Source organism: Embiotoca jacksoni, unplaced genomic scaffold, assembly GCF_022577435.1.
Source record: "Embiotoca jacksoni isolate LCO1_2020_lvr unplaced genomic scaffold, fEmbJac1.0.p SCAF_2, whole genome shotgun sequence".
In the NCBI taxonomy this organism is placed as follows: domain Eukaryota; kingdom Metazoa; phylum Chordata; class Actinopteri; family Embiotocidae; genus Embiotoca; species Embiotoca jacksoni.
In genome coordinates this window covers 15570171-15587303 of record NW_027185340.1, presented here as the reverse complement: position 1 = coordinate 15587303, position 17133 = coordinate 15570171, and the positions used below count along the sequence as shown (strand labels likewise).

At 38.6% G+C, this 17133-nt stretch overlaps 1 protein-coding gene across 1 annotated transcript in view; it reads right to left on the bottom strand.

Annotated features, from left to right (window-relative positions):
• Nucleotides 1-17133, bottom strand: part of pard3bb (par-3 family cell polarity regulator beta b) — a 198047-nt gene that overhangs the window by 143363 nt on the left and 37551 nt on the right. The window contains exons 3-5 of the mRNA XM_069154755.1: nt 15481-15634; nt 10543-10637; nt 1846-1916 (exon numbers count right to left, since the gene is read on the bottom strand). Of these exons, the coding sequence (XP_069010856.1) occupies nt 1846-1916; nt 10543-10637; nt 15481-15634 (320 nt within the window). The remainder of the gene's footprint in view (nt 1-1845; nt 1917-10542; nt 10638-15480; nt 15635-17133) is intronic.

The window sequence follows — 17133 nt, the reverse complement described above, 5'->3', positions numbered from 1 at the left end:
AGGTGGCAGAATTGTGACACACAGAAACTCATAATTTGTTAATAATGCAACACAAAAAGGGGGGAAACTGTGATCATGTGATCCCATTTCTGTCTGCGCTCTGTTGTTGCAGTTGGTTAGTTATGGAGAGAGGTCGCACATTATTCTCACCACGTAGCTCTACTTCCCTCTCCCTCTACGCATCCTCTTTACAGGTTAACTGCATATTATTTTCTTTCACTACTTATGCATTAACTGTGAATTAATTGCATGCCCATACTGACCTGGTGATGTCAAAAACACACAGCAATAAACCACCCATTAACAGAGGTCAGTGTTGTCAGACAGAAAGGCACATTGATCACTGATGTAACAGCCACTTTCTCAAATTTACAACTTCCAGTCTTGTATTAGTCATGCTGTTACAAAGACGAGGCTTGGTTTTATTCTGTCCGAGTAGGACCTTTGGGTTAAATAAAGTGAATGAGAAAAATGAAAACTAAATTTTGTAATTGTGGAAGAGTGGGGACACTGTTAGACAACACAACAAACAGCAACAAGGCCATGAAACACAACACCTCACACAATTAGGAATATTATGAACAAGTCAACATTTTATCCATATTATCTTAATTACATAAAGCTAAATAAAAAAAGTAAACATTGAAATGATTATAAATGATGCCGATAATTTCTGGTTAAAGGCTATTTTTAGGTCGGGGATTTTTAATGAACATTTTGTAGGTGTTTTAATTTGATCTTTATGTGAAAACTTTTGAACTTCAGTCATTGTTTCCCAAACGGACTCTATTGTTAAGTTGTGTCTTATGTTTAGGAGTACAGAGTCATATCAGGTTGTAATTATATCCAAAACTACAACAATGAGACTGTGATCGTCAAACAGGAAAAAAAAAAAAAAACTAATCCCGAAGAGTTCTAAATGCTTCGCATTCGCAGAAACAGAGATCATCCAAAAATACGTACACGTCTTAAAGGGTTTTAAGATAAATTCTGATACTGCCTGGTCGATTGGGCACCTTAATCTGTGCTCTGACTATGCTAACATCGAAATAGATCTATTGATGGACTGACACTACACAGAGCACATGGAAATGTTGTTACATGAGTAAAACCTTACTCAGTCTACTTCAAAACTGATTCACGGCAGGATGCTGTTGGTAAATACTGTCCATACACTGGATACTGGTAACTGTAAATTCTTCCTCTGAGAGAATATAGGAGCTGCCTGCCCCACACATGACAAAATCAGCACACACACACACATGCCTAAAAGGCCCACAAGAGACAGAGGGCATTCTGCACCCCTAACAATTAATTAAGCAGCACTCATTAGTGTATGCATGTGTCTTATGTGTTCAGTTGCATCGCTGTGTGAAATCTTTAAAAAAAAAAAAAAGCTACAGTGTGTGTGTGTGTGTGTGTGTGTGTGTGTGTGTGTGTGTGCGTGTGTGCGTGTGCGTGTGCGTGACCCTGACCCTGTTTTGGCAGTCTTTTGTAGTGAGCTAATGATGAAGTTTCTTTACACTAACTATATTTGTGAGAGGCCTTGATCTGGATTAGAATGCAGCTTTAATGAAGGGAAAGTAGGACAGAAACACATACATAAACATCAATAAACATGAATGTAGACAAACATGCGCATAAGAATTTTTTTTTTTTTTTTAAATGCCTATCCTCAACTCACTGCATAACACACACACACACAGTCCTAAAGACAAAAAAAAGATAGGCTCATTTATCAGAACATTTCATCAGACTTAATATCATTAGTAAAATAAGTGAAAAGAGAAATGAAGAGGGACTCCAAACCCAGAGTTACAATCCCACACAGACAAACACACTGACCTGCCGTTGAAGGTGAGTTTGCCTTGGGCGCGCTCCACTCCTGCTGGCCTCTCCACAGCACAACTGGCTGCCTGCAGAGAACAGACAGAGCACGCCCGTCCTGTGAGTCAGTGATTGGCATTAAAAAAAAAAAAAAAAAAAAAACTAAAAAAAAACAATAATAGTAAGAAAACAACAAGCTCCAATCTGTCACAGGGAGGAGTACTTAACAGAAGCACTACAGGAAGAAGAGAGAGAAAAAAAAAAGAGAGAGATAATGTGAATATGGGGGGATATGTGGATGAATTAACTAATAAACAGTGTAAACAAACAATAAGCTGTTACTAAGTGAAGGAATCAGGCGGAGCTCCCGTGCTTTGATTTTAGCATTTAATGCACCACATTCAGTCTGAAACCCGGAGCTCAACAACTTGGTCTTTGCAATTCGAAAGACAAAGGAATACAAAGGGGATGAATGAATAAATGAGTGAAGTGATGAGTGAAGCGGCTGCTAATTTGATGGATGGGTGACGTACAAATAGTAATTAATATTTGAAGGCATGAACACAGTGTTGACAAGCAGTGATAAATAACACTGTCAACGGGCAAGGCAACCAAGAGTAAGAGAGAGATGTTCAAAAAAGTGTGTCGTTTTGAGCCAAAGGAGATGTATTAATTACTTTACGCATTAGCATTGTGTTTGCATGCAGTGTGTACATTTGTCTTCGAGATAAGTGAGCTCCACAGAGACGAGGTTTCGTACTCCGTGCGTACACATTTAAGTGCTTCTGCCACAACCGAAAACTGCTAACATCCAGTATGTTTGTGACTCCACAGAATGAATATCTGTACCGTTTATTACAATCAGACACCACAGCTCTGCAACAAATCCTTTTTTAGGAGTTTTTTTTTTATTATTATTATTATTTTTTTTTTAGGAAAAGCATAATTGGTCTCTAGAAAGAGAAGTCCTTATGTGCCAAGTGCTTTTCTACAAGCCAGAGTAACCTACATTTGAGCGGCGGTCTTACCTTTTTGAAAATGTAAAACAATTTGCTTTGAGTTCACAATTAATACTAATATTAATCTACATTAGAATTTAAACCCTTCATAATTTTTCAAAAAATTAAACACCAATTACTTGCTAGCATAAGACAAAAACTATAAATCTAGTTTTTCCACCATGGCATCATGAGTGCTGTTTCATGGTTCCTCTGATATTCATATTTGTAAACGCTCTCCACTATCATCTATATTTTCAGCAGTTTTTAATTGTAATAAATATTGTCTTAAAAAAAAGTAGGTGATATTTAGTCCTCCTAATTTATCAAGCTTAACACATGGTCTTCGGCATAAGGAAAACGATATTCCTTAAAGGGGGCTAAACAGAAAATATTTACAACATTGTACCATTTTAAAACTGTTACTGTACATATATAAATGTACGCAGTGAGCCGCACATCCCCGTCTTGAATAAGAAGTTTTAGGGATTGATTTTCTATATTATTTCAAAAGTCAAATGTGATTTCTCTCATTATTTCAATGAATTCACATCATACCATGGTCTTCCTCAACTATTACAATTCAAGACCACAAACTACAGCTTCATCAACTGAAGCCCCACCTCAACATTGGCGTAAGCACGAAAGTATTTTCAAATCAAAGCAACTTACTTTGTATTTACAATTACAGACACACACGTGAACATATGTCAATGTTGTAAGTGGATATCTGAGCTTAGGCGTGCACTCTGAGCAGACGTTTGTGAGGTCATATGGCCACAAACACATGCAGGTCAATATGGCTCGGTGTTAGTAGTGGGCACTAATGGCCTCTTAACATGACCTTCCACCTTTGACCCCTACCACCTCCCCATACTGCCATCTGACCTGACCAACTCCACCGGTCAGAGAAGGACAGAGGGAAAGACAGAAAGAAAAGAAACGGAGAGCAAGAGAAGTGAGAACAACGAGTGAAATGACTTCAGAGGGTGATTCAAGACCTGGATATCTAAAACCAGAGACAACAGATGATGTGAAGAGGACAGAGGAAGACGAGATCAGACTCGACTGTGACTGACAGGCTGCCGATACAGTAAACATATGCTCGGGGTTTTGACGGGTAAGAATTCAATTAGTCTGGCCGAGTTGTTGATGCCGTCATGTGAGATTAATTAGGAACATGATGACAGGTAACATTAATTATACTAACCTCTTTGTCATAACAGCCACTCATACATTAATTGCAAAACCTTTAGTGCCTAATTGTATGTCTCATTTAATAACTGCATGTAAAATAGTCTCTCTTTCCTTGTCTCTTCAGAAGAGCAACATATTAATTACAGCGGCCGGTGACGTATGTTACTTATCAAAGGCTAATTTCAAACAAGTAAATGAATCTGAACGAATAAATGAGTCTCATTATTCATATTAGCATTTGAGCGATCCTTTAAACACTGAGACTAATTACACAATGAACTCCCTGTAGTTTTCAAACTGCAGCAGTCAATGGCCCAACTCTTAATTTAAGAAAATCAAAACAATTCAGTAATAACTCTTTTTTTTTATTTTTTTTTTTTATTTTTTTTTTGCAACATTAGCAAGGTCTTTCACTAATATAGGTGCATATTAAGTGTTAAGCATATTACAAAAGCTGCAAATTTACTAGAAAAGAAAAATTAGCAACCCCAAAATGATTTAAGGCGGGATGGTATATTGACTTTTTAAGGATATCAGTATATTTTTTTAAACAAAATATAGAATGAGACGATAACATTTATATCAATATAGTTTTATGGGTGGTGAATTGTTGGTTCTGGCTTCGTGCGACCCTCTGAATTGTCCCCCTGACTTGAGAGTAAGAGCTACGCTGGCTCAACTCGCACTGGCTACTGGGTGCTGGTTAACTATAGCAGCTATCGAGAAGGTTTTCAGCGCAAGCAGCCACATATCCAGTGCATTTAGCCTCCCCTTAATCATGGCGCATTAAGGTGAGGTGAGGTGAGGTAAGGTGACGTGTATAATTTTAACTAAAGGAGGTGGAGGACTAACTAAGGTTAGTCCTTTAAAAAAAAAAAAAATTTAAAAAAATAAAGAGAGAGAGAGAGAGAGGGAGAAGGCAGTGCTATGTAAAATAACTAGCACATCTGAATAACGTGTAAACAACTCGGGGATTAGTCGGTAAAAGGGCCGCACTGCGAGTACCGGAGCAGAACTAGTGGAAGTTTTCAATAATTTGAATTAATAAGGGTTGCAAGAGATCAGCAAAATCACTACAAGTAACAGAAATGAGACGATGCGCTTACTGCGGTACATCAGTCTGTTATTGATGTTGAAAACAACTGAAGACACAACCTCAGAATTACACTTATTCTTATTTAATATTGACTACGCATTTTATATAATTTGTCATTTCCATGTTTTGCACATACATACATTTTCAAACGAGGAAAGAAAGCCTCTCTTTGCATTTTATTTTGACCACACTCTGTTTTAATGAAAGTGCTCGTGACAGCGTACTTGTGGCTTTGACTTACAAATCAGCATTTCGTCTACTTTGTAGAAAACAATGAGATTTAAGTCGCGTATCACCAGACAACCGGAAAATATTAGATATGGTTTTTGGTCCATATTGCCGAGCATACTATGAATATGGTTGTCAGCAAATCAGGGCTTTCAGTAATTAATGTTTCCTGTATATCAAAATGTTCCATAGACAGCCACATAAAATACGACAATATATTTACACAAGAAGCAAAATGTTATTTAAAAAAAACTGATTCCATGAGAAAAATATGAAAAATATACTTATTAAATGACAAACATTTATTAGAAATATATTGAGGAAAACTGCAGGGGAAAAAATAATACATTAGTCTGTCGACCTTGGACAGATTAATCAATACTTGTGAGCATTAGAGGCCCTCCAAAAACTGGAGAAGAGAGAGGCAGGATTTCCATTTCAACTCGGTGATGGATAATCTTACCTTGAATAACTATGCTTATAATAAATGGACTGCAAGCGTTCAGTCTTTTCAGTCTAATCTAATAATTGCTGAAAGTGAATAAAAAAGAGTGAACGATTAGTGATATTACTAATTACTGAATGACCAATCAGGCTAAGTGTTTCCTGAAAACTGTCCCAGAGTGAATATGATATATTAGTAGCAATGCATTCCTAGGCATTTGGTGTATGTGTATGTGTGTTGATTTGAATTAAAGTTATAAACCTAAGGTCATTTATCTTCAGCTATCACTTTGGGAATGTGTACAATGAGTAGAAATGAATGTGTTTTAATACATGTCAAAGGGTCAGAGGGTTGAAATGGGAGGAAACTGTTTCAACTATTTAAAACATAACAAAATAACCTTTCTATAAAACAAAAGGCAGTTACTTTGATTTGAATAACAATGGACAAAGCTTGAATTTGTTTGCAGGACATTGTAAACAAAAGAATAACAAAATATGTCTCTTTAAATATTTATATTTAGATATTTCATATTAATTAATCAGGAAATAAACAAAACCATATCATAGAGACATTTATTTCCCTCAAGCATCAGCAGTCCTTCACTCAGTTCAAACCAGTGAGCTCTAGTTGCACTGTTTAATGTATTTCATATGAATTTAGCATATTTAATTTTTCTAGGTTCAGTCCTTTAATTTTATGTATATATATATATATATATATATATATATATATATATATATATGCATTAGGAAGGGAAAAACAAGTTAAAATAATAAATATAAAAATGTAAACCTATATATGTACATAAAACGGGCAGATAAAATAATTTCACTGACAAACATGCATGCAGGGTGGAACAAAAGCCATGACTCACATGCAGGCGAACGCGCACAAGATCTCTCACACACACACACACACACACACACACACACACACACACACACACACACACACACACACACAGGTGAAGCATGATGAATAAGTGCTATACTGCATTATTAGCCCCAGCAGTATTCTAGGGCAAAAATAAGTACTCCCAGCTTGATTACCACATTGTCCCTAACCAGCAGCACCGCATGCTTGTGTGCTTGTGTGTGTGTGTGTGTGTGTGTGTGTGTGTGTGTGTGTGTGTGTGTGTGTGTGTGTGTGTGTGTGTGTGTGTGTGTGTGTGTGTGCGTGCGTGTGTGTGTGTGTGTGTGCGCGCGTGTGCGTGTTAAACAGAACAGAAAGTGAAAAAGAGTGATTTTGTGGCTTACTGTACTCATTTTTTGCCTGGCATTTAGAAAAGAAGGAAAGAGCTGCACCAGTAAATCTTTCTAGGTTGAAATTAGATAAATAGTAGGGGACAGAGAGTGGGAGAAAAGACAGAGACAGAGGAAGGACGGAGAATTACTGCAAGAAGAGTACTTTCTTCCCCTCATCGCTCTCACCAAAAGGCCAAGTGACAATTTGAACAATTACCCAGAGCCATTACCTCCATCTGAACCTGGCTGGTTGAGAAGAGACAGATGAGCGAGTGACTGAGCGTCTGAGTGTGTATGTGAGAGTATGTCTGTGTGCGTCTATGAATGAGTGAAGGAGACAGAGAGGGACAGCGGAGGAGACTAGGAAAGACGGTGACTGAGGAGACAGACCAGCAGAGAGTAGGGAAAACATGTGGCACTTAAGATTGTCAAGCAGACAGAAAGAATCATGGGTAAAAAAAAAAAAAAAAAAACCACCAAAAATACAATTACCTTATCATAATTTGACTAAACAATGCAATTTTTTACAATAAATAGGTAAAATAGGTGCATTTAGGGATGTTAAACTTCAGACCACTTTAGCGAATTGTTACATTGCAATGAAAGCCGCGTGACCTGAGAACTATTGTTCTGAGCAAAGCGGGGATGTTGTGTTTGAAATCTGAGGACCGAGCATGAACTCTTAAAAAAAAAAAAAAGAAAAAAAAAAAAAAGAGATCACATCCATATACAAAATGTATGATATTGTGCAGTTGCACCAACACATTAACACCCGGAGGCTCTGAGTCTGGACAGGCCTACTGTATAACTGACAGCCAGTAGTATTTCATTTTCGACAGCTACAGAGGCGACATGTTGTGAAAACACAGCTCAGATGTAAGGAGTCGAAGGTGAGTTCAGAACAACACAGTCTACATTCCTAAGGTTCAGCTTACATTTCAACAGGAAATGGATTTGTGTTTATTATAGATTAGCGTATATTATTGTTCTTATAATGTTTATTATTAGTGACAAGTGCATCCAGGTTTTAAGTCTGATGAAGTTTGCTTCATGTAGCTGTGGGTTTCAAATCAAAACAGACTGCAGGTCTGTTACTGGTGCATCGTCGTGGGAAATGGCCTGAGTGGAGTCAGTATGACGGCTCTCGATCATGAACACGATAATAAATAAATCTCTTTGTTATGAAAGTGTTCGGTACATATACATGTAGTCACAAACATGTTAGGTGACCCTGAGCAACACTAAGCTGGGAGGACTGACCACCTCTGAGAACTAATCACATTCCCCAAAAGAACTGAACCTTCCAAACAGGTTGCTCTAAGGGGAATACAGTGTGATTAAAAAAAGGATGTTTGTCCAGTGAGAAGTCTCATGGGTCGAAGGCTCACTACTCAAGAGTCCAATCAAGCAAGGAGTTCCTTTTGCCAGTGAACTTGAGGGATTTTCTGTGTCCAACCCCCCCAACAGGGAACATAAAACCGTAACAACACTCCAACTAATCAAAACTCCATCTCTAAGCTACTGGCAAAGGGTATAATGATTATTTGTACGACTATGTTCTATTGAGTAAATGTGTGTCTATGCATGATTAGTAAAAAGGAGTGTATTACATATAACTATGTACATTAATTACAGATGGGAAAAGTAAGAGTAAATACAAATATGTAAGTATTTAAAGTTGTATTTTAACAGAGTGGGAAAGGATATTATGGTAGATCATGCAAGATTAACATGTTTGCTGTATACATTGAGAATGTAAATGCATTACTGCTTTGTTCAGAGTTCCTTTATGTGGATGTGAAACAGGCAGAAAACTAAAAAGATGGAAAGCGGGATATTGCAGCAACAGAGAGGATTGTAAAAAATAGCAGCTGTTGAGGATATGGAGCGGCAGGTTAAACGTCAGGCTCTGAGCTCAAATTGACAGAACAGACATGGGGGGACCCAGGGAACAGAAGAGGACAGTTTACTAAGAGACTGAAGAGTTTTAATAAAAGGATCTAAGAAAAAAGAAGAATTGTAGTCTTAACAGAGAAGAAAGAAAATACATTTTAATAAATATATTTTGTAGTTCTAAATTGGCTAATTGATGGTTGTTTTACATTCAGCACGACCTTAAATTGTGTATTTTGACACTAATCAGACCAATATGTTCACAATGTTGAAAAGGGGACAGATGTCAAAGGAAGGAGGAAAGAAACAGGGGGCGCAAGGAGCAGATGAGGTAAAAGAAGAAAGGAGCAGGTGTTTGCCCTACGACCTTTTGAGAAAGGGAGTTAAAATGTAAAAAGAAAGGAGGAAAAACCCAGAGGCATCTATCTTTGTTAATGGAGTCTGATGTGACAAAGTGTGTCTGGATTAGAGAGAACATGAAGACACGAAGGGCCCCATTCACCCCAAACACGTGTACCTACCACACACAATCTATAATAAGAGATTAGGCCTTTAAAAAATAAATTTGACACACAGTATTTCCAAGGCTGGACATTTATATGGTATACTTCTTTTGTATATGTTTCACACTGAAAACAAAATGAAATTTAAAAGATCCTTAAGCCAAAATGTAATTGTTTTAGCATCAGTATGCGTAGTATTTAACATTATTAAAAAAGATTGATTTTTTTTTTTTTTTCTTTTTACGATGAGTGGTGCAAACACTGCATTTGTCCCAGGAATGCTGTTTGATGAAAGGTCATGGGGTCATTCAAATCAAAGTGTTTATCCTCTTGGGAGTCTTAATGTACTTATTAGCATACTTAATGTCAATCTGCCTATTAGATTACGACAAAGTTTATGGTGCCCATGATGATTCATCAAAGTAAATCAATATCTTAAAAAAACTGATGAATCCATACAAACACATTAAAAAAAAAAAAAAAAAAGCTGGCATAAGATCATTTCTAATAATCAATTTTCCTTTTTGTATCCTTGAAAAAATATTATCTGAATAATGTTGGTAAAAATGCTGTGATATGATGGGTCAAACAAGAGTGAACCAACGGCTTTTTAAAAAATAATACAGGAGGGTTTTCTTTCCACTGCTAAACAATTGAAAGCCGTATATAGTGAGCCAGTTATCAACAACCACCTACACGCAACTATAAAAATACATCCTTCACACCTCTCTAGAGAACTGTGAAAGAAGGAAATTTGTACTAATTAGACTCAACATTTTGAAGATACTAACTAGATTCAGCTTAGCCGAAGTGCTACACCGTCGTATGAACCGAAGCCAAACGTTGGAGAGCATTAACACATGAAACATGGGCTGTGCATCTTGTCGCTCATTGAATACCACATAGTTGTTTTCCAGCAGGCAACATTTCAGGGCCAAGACAGACGGTAGGAATAGGTAAAGCAACCACAATCCCCTAACTTAAAGGACTTCTCACTTTTATAAAGCATAAGAGTATTTGTGAGTTCATTAGACTATACATCATGTTCCTACATGCTATGTGTCTCTTTTTTCTTTTCTTTTTTTATCTAACTGCCTGAGAGTCTTACCATCCCAGTGGTGTCCTCGTTGAAGGAGGGATCAGTCTCTGTTGGCTGGGGGCTGAGGGCTGAGTCACTGCTGCTTCTTACAAGCAGGGGTGTGCCTGTAGAAAGCACACAGAAGGACACGCGCGCACACACACACACACACACACACACACACACACACACACACACACACATAAATGAATGATATGTGGAGGTTGCTTTGCATTTCTCTTAAACATTTGGGTTTAAACATCAATTAGAGGAAGATGATCTTCTCTAGCAATGAAGAAGCAAATATGTGGGTGCACGTTGTGTGCGTGTGTGCGTGTGTGTGTGTGTGTGTGTGTGTGTGTGTGTGTGTGTGTGTGTGTGTGTGTGTGTGTAAGGTTCATAAAGTTTGCTTATATACATTGAATAATTATTGAACATGTTTGAAAAGCGATGTTCAACAGCCCACAAATCCACCCCTTCTTGTCATTTCTATGTTTGAATAAGGTGTCAGCAGAATAAATTTAACAAGATACAACCAAACACCAACTACACAGCAGTTTGAAAAAAAAAAAAAAAAAATGGAGAAATGTAACTTTGTGACACACAACTGCATGAATAAGTCACATTATTTCGTGGCTTTTTTCTGTTTCAAGCCACATTAATTCAGCTGTATTTTTGTCAAGCTTTCCTCCAGTTTCCTCTGGTCACCTGTCCAATGTAACACAGTCTGATTACCTCCCATCAGACTGTCAATGGAACAAGAGACATGACAGAGGGAAAATGGTGAGGGTAGAGAATGGCAGCATCTACACAGATTCAGAATCTTCAGCAAGTAAAGAAATAAAATTTGCACAACATGTGCACACACACACACACACCAATATGACTGTCTTAAAACTGCTAATGCTATTTTGATGGAGTCACAGTTCAGCAAGATTCATGTCTAATAATAAATTTTTTTGTTGACAAGATAAAGACCAAAAGATAGTTATGCCACACAAGACAAAGGGCTGTGAGTGTTTCTTTACGAGTGTCAAAGCAGGATGCGAAAGAAACAGAGAGCTGAATTTTTTATGTTGTTAGGTTGACAAAATGTATCTCCTCCCAGTCACTGCAATTTTCCTGTGCAATCCAACCTACACAAATCAAAGTGGTATTTCAGGTAGAAAAAAAGAAAAGGAAAAAAAATAACCTAACATCCCACCATTGATTTGAGTAGACTAAAGGGCTGTTCTTACAAGAACACAGCTGCAGGTTTTACATAGACAAGCTTTCTGGAGCAGCAACAGTCAATCAATTAATTAACAGAAAATTAAATGCCAACTATTTTAACAATTAAAAAATAGTTTTGAGTTATTGTTTGTAAAAATATGTAGTAATACTCTGATTCCCGCTTCTTAAATATTAATATTGTCTTGTTTTCTTTTTGGTCTCCATGATTGTAAACTATCTATTTGTTGGAAAACGCTGTTTGACATTTTTCACCATTTTCTGAGATTTTAACGACCAAACAGCTAATTGATTAATCAAGAAAATAATCAACAGATTCATCTTTAATCAAAATGATCATTAGTTGCAGCACATGGCAACAGCATCTAAAACTTATTGTCAAACAAGGGTTGTTGTTTTCTTCTATTTGTCAGATTTTTCTAAAACGTGAATCCAAACTTTGTACATTTTCAAAGAGTTTTGTCTAACAAGCAAGACACACATTTACCAAGGCAGAATGTGCTTGTGGAGCAGATGCCATAATTGGCACATTGCCAAGCTTGTTAAAAGAAAAGAAAGAGATAGTGACACAGTTTTGTGACTGCTGGTCAGTGAACATTTAGCAGAAGATAAAAGCACCCCCCCCCCCCCAAAAAAAAAAAGAAAGACTCATTAGAAAAAGAAATCACCAACCTAAAATATTCCCAATCTGAATGAAACCTAAGGGTTTTCCTCACGCTTGCTAGAGTCATCCAATCTCAACAGCCAGCATAGCCAGAGACATTTATGTATGCATGTCTATATCTGTTGACTACATACTAAGCTCATTCTTGAATGATGTGTTTGGAGATGTGAGGTCTGAAAGCCGCAGAATGTTAAGTTAACGTATGATCCCCTGGCTTCATATCCCATCGGTGAACACAGCGGTGTTCATGCATCCAAATGGCCAATAAGTGGCCGATTTGCAGGTTTGTGTGTGCAAGTAGGTAACATATGACAGTGTCTCCCTTCTTCGCATCTCATCAGCCTTCTGCATAAAATCCTCATTTAACAGGAACTGATAGATGAACCACACCACAGCGTTGCCTGTTTTGCTGCGGGAGCTTCGGGGGAAATAGTGCAATTGAGAGGAGAGTCAACACTGCAAAAAGCCAGGCAAATAAATAAGATTTACAAGAGGTGGTATTATCATGATCTGTGTTGTGCACTCCTGATCCTCGACTCTACCATCCCCACTCATAGAGACCATCAATCCATATGTACATTAAGAACACTGTCATGATAGCGTCTATAGTTCTATTGGGAATAGAATGGTAAAGGTGGTGGTGGTGGTGGTGTGGGTGTAGGGAGCTCTATATGGTGGGACTACTCAGAAGGCATGTCAAATCATATTTGTAAGGTCATATATTGATTGTCACAAAATGGACCCTTGGTGCTCTTAAGACATGCTGGGGGATATGGATTACATCAAACCTCTCATCAATTAATCTCTTCAAAAGAAGGCAGTGAAAGAGGGATGAATGGATGGAGGACAAAGGAGGGAAAAACGAGAGACAGAAGGAGGAGATGGATAGAAATAGAAATAAAGGGACTAGTGGGAGAGGACAATGTACAACGTACAAAATAAATGTACATGACAAAGCGCACTAAAAATTAAACAAGGAGATAGAAGAGAAAAAACAAAAACGGGTTAAGATAAAAATATGTATTCTAATAGTTACATGGGGACTAATAGTACCACTATTCGATAGCCATATGCCTTTGAGATGCCTAGTTATCACCACTACCCCACATAGCGCTGCGCTGCACACTATTAATACAATTATTTGAGACAGGATGTTGCCTTGTAGTTGTGTTAATTGCATATCAACAATGTTCTTTAATGTTGTCTTTATGTTGTTTGAAAACGTGAATTTCAGTACCCTTACGCACACAATAAACAAGGGTAAAGAAAATGGAGGCGAAAGAAAGACACAAGAAAGAAAGTGGAGATACAAAGATGAAGAGAAACAAAGGGCGGTGAAGAGAGAACGGGGCGGTCAGAACCAGAAACAACGAGATATGAAGAACGAGCTGTTAAAGACGGTGAGAGAGAGACAAGTGGTCGGACTAAGAGCCAAAACATGAAACAGTGATAAAGGCCTAACTCTGACCTTCTCACGCTGACAGTGATAGTCTCCAGAGCTCTGTTACCTCTAATCTTCCATGACAGTCACACATTACCACTAATCTCTGCTGACAGGCGACCATACTGAAACAGACTAAACTTCCTGTCTTAACAGTGTCTGGATCATTCAGCGAAGGCCCCTTTACGATTTAGGAAAGTCTTATTCTGTTACTGTTAGAAGTAGTACTTTTTTTTTTTTGGAAGTAAATACAGTGTGTGAAATGAGATTTAATCCAAAACGAAAGAGAAAAAGTAATAGTACAATACTCTCCTTTAAAAACAACATGCTTTGCGACGAGTCCTTGCACTAAATAAAGTGCCTGACAAACTTGATACTGACTACGAAGTTTTATTCGTGCCATCGGAATCAACAAGAATGAAAAATAACGAACCTCGCTGACAGAACACAGCTTACAAAAAATAGATGAGTCACATTTTGAAAACTGCACTGACAAAATATGTTGAAATGTCAACATCTGTTTTGACTAACTGGGAGCACACACACACACACACACACACACACACACCGTCCATCACCCACATGGCTTGTTTTGTTAAAGCAAAATTAAATTTAGACAAGTTCCTGTGACAGTTCTAAGTCCTCTCCCACTCACATGTACAGTACTTTGAACACTTGACTTGAAATAACACAGAGAGGGAGGATGGAAGGAAGAGAAAGAAAGAGCGGGGAGAAAGGAAACAATGCCAAAGGAGGGGAATAGAGAGAATAAAGGTCATGCGGATAGGTCTGGACCAGGTAACAGTAACCAGACACAGACAGCAGTTTTTGCTCTGCAGCTTGACAGAACACACACACTTCCTGTCTACCTCTTTCTCCTCATCTGACTCTCTTTCATCCCCGTCTCATTGTGCATCACAGAGACGGGGCTGCCAACATTTCAGCTCTTGTCATCTTGCTTTCGTTACTGTCCTGTCCATCACATCCTGACCTTTGTCTGTACTGGAATTCAAAGTTAACATGATTCCTACTGTTGTACAAAAACGCGACTCTGAAACTAAGAATATAGTGTACCTAATGAGCCATTATGACACTAACCATGTACATAATCATTTCTTCTTCTTTCTTTTTATGTTATTTAAGTACAGATTTTTCATTTAAGCCATAAGCAACCCTCCAAAATTCTATCTAAACTGAACCTGTTTCTTGTTTAACATGAGATGTGACATTGACCCACAGGTTACAACCAAAGGGAACGGAGTTCCCCGAGGAATTTAGTTTTTTTTCTTTCCTTCGTAAGGAGAGTCCTTTGAAATAGCATTTAGAGCGTGTGACACTAAACCTTGGTATGGCAAAGTTCTGGCCTGGTAAACAGTTAAACACAGAGCTAAAAATCTGTCTAAGTTGCCAATGCCAAAGTCTATTCATATTTTAAAAGAATATCTATATTCCCAATATGTCCCAATGACAAAAGCAGCCGAATGTCAACATTTAAAACCAAACAAGTAACAAAATGTTAGTGAACCTCGTTTAGAACATATGTGGGCTGGTCTACAAAGGTTGGGAAATGTTCTGCCATGTGATGGATGGAGCAGTGAGGTACATTAATGTAAAACCAAAAAAAATGACTCACTGGACTTGAGGGCTGAGGAATTGACTTCAATCTCTCCTCCTGTGATTGGCTGGAAAACGGAGAGCTCAGTTTGATAGAGGTCAGGGCTGGGGGATAGGCTGGTGTTAGCCACACCCCTCTGCTGGGCTTCCTGCTCCTCATACACCGCCATCAGCTGGAGAAAAAAAAACAGCACACACATATTGTAGCTTGTTATTTATTTTTTTGCTTTAATTTCTTCTTCTCCTTTCATCCGTTGTGAACAAAGTATTGGATCAGAGTGAAGTCGCAGGACTTCTGTTCAAAGATTTGTGGACAACGTGGACTCAGTCACTCCAGGTTTTCTATTTGCGACTCTCAGCTCACACTCGCAGCACCGAGAGAAAAGCCGTTTCAGTTCGCTCTACAGCCCCTAGGCTCATTGCTGTGATTCACCTGAATTATACAACACAAAGCAAAATTTAGCGGGAGCGTGAATCCATTTAAGGTCAAAGAGAAAATGCTAACAGGAAGACACCAGATTCCTACGAAGCACAACCACAAAGCGACGTGTCTTTTCCATTTTTAAACGGAAGAGTTGGCAGCTATCAACAGGTGTAAGATTATACTTGATAAATGTACAACACCCCCGCTGGTCACATTTCTTCAGCCAATGAAAAGTGTGTGTGTGGTTTAGCGCCTGTGAGTGCGCACAAGTCGTGCGTTACCTTGTGGATGAGGACGCCATAGAGGACATCCAAGGAGCCCAGCATTCCTGCGACAGATTGTGCGTCTACTGATTAACAGCGAACTCCATTCGTGTCCCCTTTGCGTGTGTGCGACACTCCGCTAGCTCCCAACTGCGTTATATAGTGGAATCCCTGTCTATTGAGTATTGCACTGAGTCTGCGTTTAGCCTGCCATAACACGGCGCTCGTCAACACGCTGTTCCAGGGGACTCCATGCAAAAGCTGAATAGACCTGTGTGTGTACAGGCGGGTGTGCCTATAGTGGCTAAGAGTAAAGAAAGGGGACTTTGCCAGTAAAGCCAGAGGCTTCCTGCTGCACTGGAACCCACAAGTGTGCAACATGCTCTCTCTCTCACACACTCCCGTGCGTCACGAGTGACCGCACTATGATTTGTTGGCTTTCTCTTCTGCAGAAGAACAATTAAACTAACCCATAAAAAAAAATTTAAAAAAAAAAATTTAAAAATGCAAATTAAAGACAAAGTAGCCGTACAATTTGAGCAAAATGTTTGGCTAAAAACGTATGCAGGTACAAAGAAGTGCAGCAATGTAATGATTTCCTCAACACAAGCGGCAACCAGCAGTGACGTCACCCATTGGGTTTTTTTAGCTGCCGTTATGAGGCTTCGAGTTTGGTTTTGGCCGTTGCCATCTTGGTAGTTCGGAGCGGTTTGCAGCCAAAAGTGACCATATTTGGACAAGCTGAGAAGGAGCGAGGGGTGGATCTGACTCGACCTGATTGGAAACCCGAGGACACTATGCCACGCCCACCCATACTGGAAACTTCACTGCGCCACAGGCCTGTCAATCAAACAGACACGCCCCCACAAAAACACAGCTTTTTGATGCTTATTTTCTAATTAATGACGAGACTATTTTCAGATGGACCGACAGAAAACTAATAAGGAGGGACTTTAGCTGACGACACCGAGATAACTTCCATCCA